This window comes from Panthera pardus, unplaced genomic scaffold (genome assembly GCF_024362965.1).
Source record: "Panthera pardus isolate Hobbes unplaced genomic scaffold, ASM2436296v1 HiC_scaffold_11, whole genome shotgun sequence".
NCBI classification, from domain to species: Eukaryota; Metazoa; Chordata; class Mammalia; order Carnivora; family Felidae; genus Panthera; species Panthera pardus.
In genome coordinates, this window is record NW_026526666.1 from 84,707,503 (window position 1) to 84,721,467 (window position 13,965).

Genomic DNA, 13,965 nt, shown 5'->3' on the forward strand with positions numbered 1-13,965 from the left:
TGGTGAGTTCTCATGGTAGGACACTGTTTACCCTCGGATTTCTTTTTACAATTGATGTCGGTGTGTGCAACCAAATGTCTATGCAGGTGACTTGGTTTTTAAACCAGAATTACACTACTTTGAAAAAAGATTCGCACTTTGGTTTGGCATTCTATTGAGAACCGGGATTTTATTTGTCTGTCTCCTGGAGACTTTTACTGTGGTCATGAATGAAGGAGGAGGGAATCGAACTCATTGATGTAGTAAGTTAGGCAGGAGTTATTCTCTGAGGGCCTGCTACCTGTGCGGCAGGACTGGGGATGCAAAGACGAATAATCTGTGGTCTTTGCCCTTAAGGGAGTCACGCTCTAGTCCAGGAGATGGGTGACCATAGGCCAGTGCAGCAATGCCATATCAGGTTATGTGTAGACTGCTGTGGACACCCAGAAGAGAGGTACCTGGCCCCCTCAGAATAGTCAGAGAATGCTTTCTCTGAGGACACGGAGTCTAGGTTGAGTGCCCCCAGAAGATCGGGTGGGCAGTATATGAGGAAAAGTGTAGAAATGTTCCAAACAGAGGACCCTGCATGTGTAAAAGCCCAGAGGGAAGAGAAAACCTGTTGTGTCTGACGAATATTTATGGAGCGCCTGCCGTGCACTCAGTATGTGGTCCTCGAGGGAGGTGTCTGCTGCCCCAGGCTCAGAGGGGACTAGCTTGAGATCACAGGACTCAAACGCAAGCTGGATTCCACATCCTAAAGCGTTTGTACGTTGCCTTCCTTCTGGACTTCACCCTAGGCTGGAGTTGAGGGCCAAAACCCTGAGGGTGGAACCTGGCGGGCAGAGCTCTGAGGTACTGCACAGCAGGTAGGAGATCCCCCTGTGTCCAGAGTGTGGGAGGAAAGCTACCCGCCCCCCACCAGCGCAACCCCAAGTTATTACGGTTGTCTGGCCCTCCCAGCGGCGGCTGCAGCTCTCTGGGGTGGTTCCAGGCCTCTCCCACTCTGGATGGGGTGGGAAGGATCAGCGTTTTAGAGAAGGGAAAGCAAAGATGCCATGAGGTTTATCTGTGGCTCAGGATGTGTTGTTGGGGACCCACCCACAAGGGCACTGGCCTGGGTTCTAGTCCCCACTCCGCCACTCATGGTTAGGGTGAGGAAATCATTCCAGTCTCCTTTTTTTTTTTTTTTTTTTTTTTTTTTTTCAGTTATTCTTTGATAAAATAAAGGGGTTGACCAAGGGCAACCGTGGTAAAGACAGGCATGCATGCAGTCTCTTCCTCCCCCCACACCTTCTATGCCAGTGACAAACCTTCACAGCTCCGTTTTCTTTATACCTCGGAACGTATACACCTCTTTACCCTGTTCTCCCCAAACAACACTTTTTTCTTCTAAGACAAGGTGACGCCTTAACATCCTTCCGAGGCTAATACTGTAGCCTCGGAAATGGTTATGAGACCAAATCCTCTTTATCCAGCTCGGACAACTCTGTGAAACCGGTGGACGTTGGACTGCCTGCTCCCCAGTGGTTGTTCTAGCAGACTCCAGGGAGCAGTGCTGTGGCTGGAAATCGGGGGTCCTAGGTACAAAATCTCACCAAGGCCCTGTTTGCTCTTGATTGGTATCGTAATCAGCAGCCCTCCAGGCAGGGGCTGCATAGTCATTGTTGTTCCTGTCAGAGAGACCAAAGCAGCTGCAGACAGGGACCCGGTCCCCTGCTGTGGCCCAGTCTTATTCTCTGGATCGATAAGGTTAGGCCCCCGCAAGCTAAGCAACAGACTCTAGCTCCCTTCAAGCAAGTTTCCTGATGTCAGCAGCTGTAGAACATTCTAGGGCTTACCAGCTTACTGGTAATCTTAGTTGAGAGAAAGTAGGGGACTGAGAAAGTAGTGAGAGGGTTTCTTTGCCAGCTCTGGGTAGAAACTTCCAGAAGTTCCCCCCCCCTAAGTCCCTAATGCCTTTCTATTCAAAATGACTGTCCTGAAGTGCAAGTGGTCCTGAATGGTGGGAGGGCAAGATGACTTTGAGGCAGGGAAGCCAGAAGAGGTACAGGGAGCAAGCGGGCGTGCCTAGCACACCGACGAAGTGTGCGAACTAGGCTCAGGAAAAGGAGCTTTCCCTGAGAGCCCAGGACTCCTTTATAGAACCCACCAATGGAGGCCGCCAACCACTCCTGCTGCGGGGTGAGCCAAAGAACTTCATTCTTCCACAATCCCCAGTGTGTCTTATTAATTATTAATCAAATCTCTGAGCAATGTACCCAGCACAGCATTTCAGCAGATCACATGGGGATTGCAGACAGACTGGAGAGAGCCACATAAGATGTGGGTAACCTTCACCCAGTGCCACATTCTTAGCTCTCTGCAGTGAGCACATGAGAAAGTCTCTGGCCCGTGACAGTCTCTCCCTGCCTGTTCTTCCTGCTCAAAATGATATTGACCAGTTTGAGGTGACTGAGTGGAAGATGTGCAAATGGTTGCTAATTACATGCGGAAGGCGGGAAAGATATCTTCGCCGAGCTGGCCAGTGCCTGCCTTACACAGCAAATATAAGTGAGCCGGTCCCCAGAGTACTGGCCTCTTTTTCCCCCATCTCAAAAGGCCCTTTCTTCTGCCTGCTTTTGTCTCCCTTGTAGTTCATATGGCATCACAGGTGTACAGCCGGGGCCTCAAAGGAGCCATTGTGACCTTATCCAGTCTGGGATCTGTCGAGTGAAGACAGTGGCATCCCTCCGAGTTGCATGGCGCCATGACACTCACGGGGGAAGGCCGTGAACACTCCTGGGGAAGTGACTTGAGATCTAGCCAGGCTGTGTTTGGGTGCCTCCTTTGCACTCTACAACACAGCCACTGGTTCCTCTGGCAAGTTAAAAAAAAAAAGAAAGAAAGAAAGAAAAAGAAAACAAGGAGGAAATTGCTATCATGACACCAGAGGTCCAACTCCTGGAATCCAGACTTGGCCCCCGTTTTCCTTCCTGTCTCGGCAGAATGGTATCCTTGACGACGACGCTAGGACTGTGTGCAGGGACGGCAGTGTCTGTGGTGCTAATGGCATTCCATGGGGCAGGCTGGGGCTGGTCTCCCTGGTGAGATGCAGCTGACCCACACACCTCCTGCCGGGCTGGCAGCGCAGCCCCTCCCTCAGCCACCTGTGTTCCCAGCTTCAACTCTGCAGCCCCTAGACCCTCATCCCTGCCCCACTCTCCTTCCCTCCCGCTTCTGTGACTTTCAGCCAGCACAGAGCGGCGAGGCTACCCAGAAGACAGAGAAGTGGGAGCGGGTTGTAGCCCCGTGTGGCACTTCTCAAACTGCTGTCTGGGGGCAGGCAGTTGCTCGGTGTGCTGTGAAAACAGTGTCCCCAGCTGAGTTACCTCTGGAGGCTCTGGATGACACAAAGTCCCCTGGGTTTTTTCCCTGGGTGACTTCTCCCAGCCTTTGTGACGCTGGGGCACCGTCTGAGTCCTATAAAGGGCGTTTACTGGGCAGCATTTCTCAGACATATCCTACACCCCGGGAGTGCCTAATACTGTCTCTCAGGATGGAAATTCCACACAGTGTGAAGGATGCTGGCTTAGTGTTCAGCAGTCTGAGCTTCGGAGTCAACCTTTAGGGCAATTTTTGCCACTTAATCAGAGTTTTACCTTAGACAAGTTCCTTCCTCTGAGCTTCAGTTTCCTGTTCGTGAATTGGGGAGATAACACCCTCCTGATAGGTGTTTTGAGGACTAACCAGCCTCACGTGTATAAAATGCTAAGCACAATGCCTGGAGCTTAGGAAACTGTCAGCATTAGTTTCCCTTCGTTGTTCAGCCAGATCGCCCAGAGCAAGATGATCTGCCTGCCTCGACTCCCACTACATCCAGCTGACTCACAGCTCTGTACGTCTAGCCTGGAGTGCCCTCTCCCCATACCACACTGCTTCAAGCTCCAAATATAACACCTCCCTCCCCACTCCAAACCACTCTCCCTTCCTCTCTGTGTCAATATCCAGTTGTCCACGCCAGAAGCCCAGGAGCCATCAGAGATTTCCCACTCCGTGTGGGGGGAGTGACATCAATACCACTTCTTATTTAAGAGATCCCAGGTTATCAAATCCTCTCCATTCCCCTGGCTCCTGTCCAGATTGCACCTACTGCCTGGCCAACTATCAAGTCAGATTCTTTGCCATTCCTTTCTTTTGCAAGAAAGCCTGCCTTCCTCCCTCAGTCCACCCAGTAAACTCTCACTTATCCTTCAGACCCCAACTAAGGTACCACTTCTTCCAAAGCCCAGTGGCTAACCCTGCATTTCCTCCCTCCGGGCGCAGTCTGGGATTAGGACCGCAAGCCTGCCTCTGGGGTGCCTGCCTCTGGGGGGTGCCTCTCGCAGTGACTCCACGTGTGAGAGCCCCCGTGCCATCAAGCTCCCAGGCAGGAGAATTTTTTTTTTTTCTATCCTTAAGCCCCTTGGCTCAGTACCTGACACTGAGTAGAACTGTCAGTAAAATATTTGCTGAGTTAAATTTACTTGAGTTTTCCAAAAAGTCGCCGTCTTTCAGTGATTCAGTGATTCTCTTCAGAGGCATAGCCAACTAATTGTTTCAGAGGCTTCCTTGGATATTCCTGCCACTGATAACAGCTGCCATCTCTTCAGCATCTACTGTGTACCAGGTACTCTAGCAAATTATTTACATTAACTCATTTACTCCTACGAGCTAGGTTCTAAGTGTTCTCCCCATTTCACAGGTGAGTATTTTGAGGTTGTCTAGCTGGTAAATGACCAAGGCAGGATTCAAACCCAGGACTGCCTATTCACTTCAAACCCATGCTCCTCCCTTCATCTGTGAACTGAGATCCACCTGTATTCCCATCTCGACCATGGCCATCTAGATTTTTTAAAGTACGATTTACTGCAAACCTCGCCTGCACTTTCCTGTGAGGAAGAGAGCCATGGGTTTTTGCTTAGACCAAACTCTCTGAGGGACAGTCTCCATTCTCATTTGTACCCATCCTTCAGGGTTATTTTCCCAAATAGCCCAGAACCAGGAAGACCAAGTATAAGCCTCAGTAGCTAAATCCCTGTGCCTTGAGCCTCTCCCCTGATTCCCCAAAAATGGCTGACACCTTTATGTCACAATTTCTCAATAGGGAGGAAAGTCGCGTAATTTCATTAGGAAGCATTCTTGAGCACTGCTTTGGTCCCAGGCACTGTGCTAAACACGGAGGTAAGACTAAGAATTCTCTGCTGCCTGGGAGCTCACAGCCAAGTGGGGAGACAGCAGACATGCACATTCTGGCTGTAAAACTAAGGGATAAGGTAAAAAGAGTCCTGAACCAAGTCCGAGAGACCTGGATCCAAATCCAAATTGGAATCTACAACGACAAAGTCAGAAAGTTCTGTCAGCTGACAGTTCTGTTTTGATTTCTGTTGTTTTACAACTCATTTGGAGGGAAGACCTCATCTTGTGTGAAGTTTTTATATTTATTTTATATATTCATATATATGTGTCTATTCATCCCGCTTAGCGTGAATATTCATACATTTTGCTGCAGAAACAGTGTTTCTGATCACAGAGTGCTGCCTCAACCCCCACAGGGGGGTGTAGATAATAACATGGTTCTGAACTCTGGCATACATAGATCTCCCGCACGGAGTTTGGGGAAAGGAATGTGAATGTAGGCCTGTTGTGATCAATTGAAAAGAAATATATGGAAAGACTTGATAAACTAAAAAGCAATAAACTCATGTAAGATGGTCTTAAAATGGTGTCACCCCTTCTGTGTAATGAAAACACTGAGGAAGGAGCAAGTGATTTTTTTCAGGACCAAGAAGAGGGTCAAAAGAAGTCTTAAAGGGTGAATTGAACGTCTTGCTCTGCGGAGAAGCAGTGGAAAAGAAATTCTGGGCTGAGGGAAGAGCATGTAAAAAACGGGCAGAAAAAAATGTCTTTAAGTAGCTTGAGTACATGGACTTTGTTGGCTTACAGAAAAACTCTGATTTCTGCAAAACGTACGAGAGAAGCAGTACAGATAATACAGAGAGGCAGCCAATCTGCAATCCATTTGCTCTGGGCGGGATTTTTCTCAGAATGCAGGCTTACACATCTGTTCTCTGTGTGTTCATAGAGAAGCATCACTGTCCGGCTGATGGTCCCTGTTCTGCCTGCTGCTAACCCCTCCCCGTCTCCCCAGGCAGGTCCAGCAAGGACCAGGCCTCTACACCATGCTGCCCTCCGCTTGGTCTGCTTAGCCCCTTACCATCTGGCTTCTCTAGCACCAGACCACCAGGTTCAAATCAGATCAGCCACTTACTTACTACTTTTGGTGGCCTTGAATAAGTTATTTACTTCTCTTGTGCCTTTGTTCCTCAGCCATAAAATCAGAATAATGGTAGAAAGCTGGCATTGAAAGCACTTAGCCTAGTGTCTCTCTCACTGATAAGCACTCAAACAGTACTTATTATGATGATTATTATAAGGACTCCCCCCTCCTCCAGCTGTGTATAAATACACACATTCCTTAATAAGCACCTAAACAAAAAGAGCCCTTTCTTTTTTCTCCCTGCCTTGGTCCTAACTCCTTCCTAGTTAACTATTTTCTATAGAGTGTCGCTAATCCAGTTTTTTGCAGCTGTTTCTTAGTCATGGTAAGGCATGGTCTGTCTTACTTTGGTCATGGTCCGGGACAGGGATTCCCAGATTGAGCCCCTTAGGTCGCTAGGCGTCCTTGCAGGCAGTCAGGGGCATTCCCAGGCTATTTTCAGGACTCTAATAATAGAGCACAGTAATTTGGAGTGCCAACTTGGGAAGTAGGGGAGCCCTGCCACTGACCGGTTATCTCCCCCTGTGTAAGTTTCATAATCTCCAGGAGCCTGCATTTCCTACTTGACCGAATGGGACTATTCATACTTTCCTCACAAGGGAATTGTATTTTAGATCAGATCATGTATTTAAATCCCTTAGCACAGGACCTGATATATTACAAATACCACATACACACCTGCCACCATTATTGCTACTATTAATACGAGGCATTTCTTGAAAATCACACTTTTACCTCCAATGGAGCCTCAGGCATAATTAAAAGGTCAGATTTCTGCCAGAAGTGGGTAGGGGTATATCAGCCTAGTTCAGTAACACTGTTGCCTAATGCTAAGAACCTCTGTGTGGCAGTTATATGTGCCTTCGGTAACTAAAAATGAGAATTATTACAAGTACATTGGGTAGAGGATAGGGTGCCTGGGTGGCTCAGTCGATGAAGCGTCTGGCTTGAGTTTGGCTCAGGTCATGATCTCAGGTCTCATATGATCTCAGGCTCATGATCGAGCCCCATCAGGCTCCACACGCTGACAGCACGAATCTGCTTGGGATTCTCTCCCTCTCTCTCAAAATAAATAAACCACCAAAAAAGTACATCTGGGTAAAGGAAAACATTGCGAACATGAAGTCTTGGTGTGGAGAAATAAAGGAGTCTTTGGTAATTAAAAAGTCACCAAGACACACTGGTCTTGTACACTGATCAGTGCTTTCTGGGTGGAAGGTCTCCTATTTTTTTTTCTTTTTTTAACTTGCAAGAGCATCCACAGGGGAGGGGCGGGGCGGGGGGGGGGGGGGGAGGTGGGGAGAGAATCTTAAGCAGGCTCCTCGCTCAGCCCCAGAAGGTCTCCTTTTATAAAAAATAAAAATAAGGGGCACCTGGGTGGCTCAGCCGGTTGAGCGTCTAACTTCGGTCATGATCTCACCGTTTGTGAGTTTGAGCCCCGCATCGGGCAATGAGCCTAGAGCCTGCAGCCTGCTTCAGATTCTGTGTCTCCCTCTCTCTCCTCCCCTCCCCTGCTCACGCTGTCTCTCTCAAAAATAAATAAACATTTTTAAAAAACATTTAAAATAAATAAAAATAATACATGGACATTGCCACCAGCCCTTTAGCAGGTTTAACCCATTAACCAAAGCTCTAATGCATAAAGACATTAGTCCCATGGTGCCTAGGGCCCACTGTGAACAGAGTGTTACCACCTAGAAATCCCTCCTGTAATGGGAGAGGCTCTTGGCAGTGCTATGGCTCAGCTCTCCTTTCAGCATCCTTTCTGACCAGGATTTGGGCCCAAACGGGACATCACTCCAGGGGGTGGATCACAGTCACCCAGGGAGTTCTTCCTGAACTACAAAGGGCATCTCTGTTTCACCTGCTCTGCAACTAACAGAAATGTGTGAAAGAAAGAAAGAAAAGAAAAGAAAAAGAAAGAAAGAAAGAAAGCTACCAGAGAACAAATAAGCTAGCCCACCGTGTCTCAGTTATGGCTGTCTATAAGACCCACTTGGGGCATCCCTTATCTTGAGATTCTGGTTCAGTAGGTCAGAGCTGGGGCCTGAGAATCTACATTATGCCTAAGCACACCAGGTGATTCTGGTAAGCAAGTTTTGGAAAACACAAGGCTAATCCAGGCCAGCAGAAGGTTTCACTGCTTTCTGTCCCAGAACGGGCAGTGGGATTGAGAGGGCGCTAGAGATTTTCCATTTGCAGTTAGTGAGAGAGTTAACCTGTAGCCTGTGCTAATTCCTTACAGCACCTTTCTCTCTTCTAACAACCTTAATTCCCGGCCACACAATGGCAGCTCAAAAATCTGGCCACCCTGACCTACTTTGGGGAGATGATTTGAGCAAAAGACGCCCTGTCTATCCTGGGTGACATTAACATCTCTCTCTTTGGCTTTGTGTTTAGACTGAAGGACCTGGAGCTAGCTGCTGTGGGCGGATCAGACGTCCATGTGAGGATGCTGGCGGCCCCTATCAATCCATCTGACATAAATATGATCCAAGGTAACCTTGGTTTCTGTGGCTTATGTTAATTGGCTTTTTTGCTTAGCCCGCCACCTCCTCGATTCCATTCTTCCTCAGGTGCGGGTGTGAAATTCCTGTGATTAGCAGCAGCTGTTCTCCAGATGAGCCATCTGCAGACTGCAAGCCCTCTCTGGCCTCCCCTCTCTGGAATGTGAGGCTTTTTTGAGAGTTAGGAAGATTGCAGTGGGGAGTAAACCAACCACTGTGAGGTACCTGCGATATGCTGGGCTCATTTCATACATTAGCTAATCCCCATAATAACCACGAATGCTGAAAAGTATTCTCCCCTTTACAGATGAAAAGGCTGAGGCTCAGAGAGCCTGGTTACACAGCAGGCCAAAGGCAGACGCCAGATCAGGCTCAGATCCAACTCTATAAAGTTCATGCTCTTTCACTGCCCGAGCTTCACCAGGTGACCCTCTGCTCTTCTCCCTTAGGAAATTATGGCCTCCTTCCCAAGCTGCCTGCTGTTGGAGGGAATGAAGGTGTCGGACAGGTGGTAGCAGTGGGCAGCAGTGTGACTGGGGTGAAGCCAGGAGACTGGGTGATTCCAGCAAATGCCGGTTTGGGTAAGTTTCTCCAGGTGTCTGCAGCCTTTCGTTGTTGCGGATTGTATTTCACCCACACTGGAAATGTTTGCACATTGGCTCAGTGTAACTGAGCAATGCGGGATTTATTATTGAGTCCATGTACCCACTGCCAGTAGGGATGGGAGCTGGACAAGGAGAGCAGAAAGTCTGTTTCATCTGCTCTGGGGGTGACGACCTGTTCTCTCATCTCCCTGGGCCCGTATTGATCAGAGCTGTGATTCTCTGAATCCCTGCATCCCTAAATCCCTGCTAGATGGTACAATGGGAAATCCAAATAAGACAGCCCCTGCCCTGCAGGAGGTTAAATTTTAATTGAAGAAATCTCCAAACTAGTAACTTCAATAAAGGGTGTGTTACATGTTACAAGTTTACAGGAAGCCGAGGACACTTCTGGCTCCTCTGTGTGCCCGCGAATGTGTGTGTGTGTGAAAGAGAGAGAGAGAGAGAGAGAGTCTTAAGGAAGGATCAGGGCTTCACAGAGGAGGCTTCTCTGGAATGGACCTTTGACGGGTGAATTATGTGAGGTGGAAATGAGCCAGAAATCATTGCATTTGGAGGGAGCAAAATGAGCAGACCCAAAGGTCGGTTTGGAAAATAGTGAGACATTCAATGTAGCCTTGGCAGTGGATTTGCGCACAGAAGTCTGCTTAAGTGATAAAGAAGGTCACACAGGTAGTGGGGCCACATGGGAGAAGCCCTGCAAAAGCCAAGCTAAGAAGTTGGGGTTTTCTTTGATATATGGTGAGTCGTTGGTGAGTTTTGTTCTTTAACACTTCACACTTTTTGAGGCACAGACATTATATACAGGATCGTGACAGCAATCACGAGAGGGAAGCAGGGAAGACACTAACCACCCCATTGGACATATAAGGAACTGAAGCTAAGGGGGCACCTGGGTGGCTCAGCCAGTTAAGCAGCTGACTTCGGCTCAGGTCATCATCTCATGGTCCGTGAGTTCGAGCCCTGCGTCGGGCGCTGTGCTGACAGCTCGGAGCCTGGAGCCTGCTTCGGATTCTGTGTCTCCCTCTCTCTGCCCCTCCCCCACTCTCACACGCACGCGCTCTTTCTCTCTCTCAAAAATAAATAAACATTAAAAAAAGAAGAAGAACTGAAACTTGGGAAGAAGCCCTTGTCCAAAGAGCAAACTGAAAGAGAACCCACCAAACTCTTATTCCCACTCTGTTTCTGCTAAACTACAGTGTTAGGACCCTTTGGGTTATAACTTACAGTCAACGCAAACTTGCTCTGCAAAAAAAGTTAATTGATTTTTGGAACTGGGACGGGCAAGAGATGGAAAGCTGGATCCGGGAACCCCAGTGATATCAGAGCTCATTGTGTTTTCTTGCTAGTTCTCAGATAGGATCTGCCCACCTAGTGATACAGTAGCATTAACAAATATTTGTTGTCTACTCCCTTTGCACCAGGCCCTGTTCTAAGCACTTTACATGTATGAACTCAGTTATTCCCACAACAGGAGGTAGATATGAGATAAATATTAAATATTAAGCAACTTGCCCAAGATCACCTAGCCAGTAAGTGGTGCAGCTGAGATTCAAACCGACCTTTCATAGATGGCCACCGGCATCCTGACGTTTGCATCAAACGGGGAACAAATGAACATGGCCTCCACAATCTGGCCAGTGCAACCACATCCCTCCACCAGCAGGGCTCTGACTGACACTGCCTGGGTCTTTGCCCATCCATGAACCCCTCCATACTCAGTATTTTTACACCATCTAAACTGCAAGTTTTTTCACAGCATAACTGACTGGCCATAGGCAATTTTGCTGTAAAAGACAAAATTGTGAAAAATAAAAGAGGGACACTCACTAAAAAGGACATCATCAAACACAAAATGAGTAATGAAAAGACTACTGCAAAATCCAAACTATTTCAGTACATTCAAAATGTGTAGTGTAGATTCATGGCAGTACACACAAATAACTGATTTTATTCTGTGGATCCACAAAATGTTACCTAAGCACTTGTCCTCAAAGTCTTTTGTTCCTAGTATCACACAGTTTTTTGGTGCTTGTTGACTCGTCTCCTCAATCAGTATGGCACTTTTGTTGTTGCTGTTGTTGCTAAAATGTCTTCCTTGATCAGGTTCCAAATAGTAGGATGCACATTTGTAACTGGGCTTTGTATCGGGTTGTGAAAGCCTTTCACATTGTTGTCTGGTTTTGGCATATTGTCACATTTCCACTGATAGACGTTCCAAAGTTCTCTGGGAAATGTGGGTTCAAAACTCTATGCTACTTTTTAGACTGTTACAAGGGCTAAAGTTGATATAATATGAAATAGGAGGACTGTGTCAATGGAGAAATGAAACCAAACTGTCAACCAGCAGATGAAACCAACAAACTGTCAACCAGTTTTTGTTTTGTTTTGTTTTACAGCAACATTGCCTTACGTAATTAGTTATATGGCAAAAATACTTGTGGTAAAGATACTTATGGCCTAGAACCACGCCAGGAGTATGGGGTCGGGTCATTCCAGTTGCCTCAATGGAGCGTCTTGCCCACCTCTGTGGTTTAAAGGGTAGGGCCTTGTGGTTGACAGCCTCAGAGGTTAGGAGGGAGCAGTTCTAGAAAGAAAAAGGTACCAGGCAGGAAAAAGCAGTAACAGAAGTCTATTAGAAGCTCTTTTCTTTGAGATCAGATTTGCTGCCAAGAATGGCCCCACTCTCTCCTGCAGCCCCACCTGGCCGTGAAAGAGCCAAGCCATCTGAGCAAACTGAGAGCTGCAGGATTCACTGTCGATGCGGACGGACTGGTGCTTTGAGGCCGCCCCCGTCAGACACAGTCTCTGCCCTCAAAGTGTTCTTGGCTGGGGGTGGGGAACTCGAGAATGGAAAAACAACACGTAATACGCTGACAGTCTAGTTAGCGCTATAATGAGAGGATGGACACGAAGGCGAGAGCCCCCCATCTCGGGGAGCATTCGGAGCGACTTCCCAAAGAAGTGGTGCTTGAACTCCGTCTGGAAGACTGAGTGGAAGCGTAGCCAGTGGGCTAGGTGAGGAAGCACTGACAAGCAGTGCAGCACGTGCAAAGGTACGGCGGCAGGAGAAGGCTCGGCACTGTCGGAGCTGCTGTAGCCTAGTGCGGCTGTGTCCCTGCGGGGACGTAGGAGAAGCGAGATGAGGCTATAGAGGTAGGCGCGTACCAGGCGGTACCTGGTCATGGAGGCCTGACATCTATGGTCAGAGAGAGCCCAAAGAAGAGTTAAGAATGAGTGGGGGCGCCTGGGTGGCTCAGTCTTGGTTAAGCATCGGACTCTTGACTTTGGCTCAGGTCATGATCTCCAGTTTGTGAGTTTGAGCCCGCGTCGGGCTCTGCACTGGCAGCTCCTCTCTCTGCCCCCCTCGCTTTCTCTCTCTCAAGATAAGTACACTTAAAAAAGAAGAAGAAGAAGAAGAGGACCAGACTTGGGCAGCACAGAGCATGCTCTGGAGAGGCAGAGGGAGAGGCAGGAAGCCAGTAAGGAGGTGGCTAAACAGATGGGGCTTCAGTTGATAAGGGTCTGAACAAGGCAGTGCCACGGGGCTGGGAAGACAGGTTGGAGTTAGGAGCTAGAGGAACAGAACTCGGTCACTAGATTTGGAGAGAAGAAGGGACGTCTGCCAGGGGTGTAGGGGATAGCGCCTGTAGAGGTGGGTGTCAGCCAGAACGGGGATTTCTCCCCAGAGAAAAGGGGAATCTTTCCCACCAGGTGCCAGTCAAAGAGCAAGAGGATTTTATAATGACCGGGACTCTAACTCCGTTTATTTAGTAAACATTTTGTGAGCCTCTGCAGTGTGCTGGGCTCTGATATAGCAGTGAACAGATGTGGCCTTTCTTCTAGTGAAGACTGCAGTTTGGTTAGAGTGGCAGTCATTAAATAAGTCCTCAACTGGCCAGACCTTGGTCATCCTTCATGTTACTGAGTTGTGCCCATAGCCAGCTTTTTCCCACATGTCGCCAGTCCCCAGGGAGACTGGGCCAGAGAACGTGCAGACTGACTTTCTCATCGGAAACCCTCAAAACCCTCGCGAGGCAGCACAGGGCAGCAGCGAGAGCACCTATTGGGAATCTTCTTTCACCCTCTTGGGTGACCTTGTTTAAGTCACAGCTACTTTGAGCCTCAGTTTCCGCATCTCTAAAGTGGAGCTAACCATTGTTGCTGGCATATCTCAACTAATTCATGCAGCTCAGCTGAGGGATACGTACAACCATTTTTGCGAATTAAATTTCTATACACATTAGATCAGGGTCAGCAAACTTTTTTTTAAAGGACCAATTCATGGGGTGTCTGGGTGGCTCAGTCGGTTAAGCATCTGACTATTGCTCAGCTCATGATCTCATGGTTTGTGGGTTTGAGCCCCACATCAGGCTCTGTGCTGACAGCTCAGAGCTTGGAGCCTGCCTCGGATGCTGTGTCTCCCCCTCTCTCTGCCCTTCTGTCACTTGTGCGTGCGCTCTCTCTCTCTCTCTCTCTCTGGCCTTCTTTCTCTCTCTCAAAAATAAATAAATAGACTTAAGAAATTGTAAAGGACCAATTTGTAAATATTTTAGGCTTTGCAGGCCAACTGCCTACACTC

General features: G+C 48.2%; 1 protein-coding gene across 5 annotated transcripts in view; it reads left to right on the top strand.

The window, feature by feature from the left end:
* Positions 1 to 13,965, top strand: part of MECR (mitochondrial trans-2-enoyl-CoA reductase) — a 37,455-nt gene that overhangs the window by 4,613 nt on the left and 18,877 nt on the right. For 4 of the 5 annotated variants that reach the window (XM_053898598.1, XM_053898589.1, XM_053898595.1 and 1 more), the window contains exons 2-3: positions 8,675 to 8,772; positions 9,231 to 9,362. In XM_053898598.1, coding sequence (XP_053754573.1) covers positions 8,675 to 8,772; positions 9,231 to 9,362 — 230 coding nt within the window. Of the gene's footprint in view, positions 1 to 4,417; positions 4,625 to 8,674; positions 8,773 to 9,230; positions 9,363 to 13,965 lie in introns of those variants that run through there. The other variant, XM_053898603.1, reaches the window with a different exon arrangement.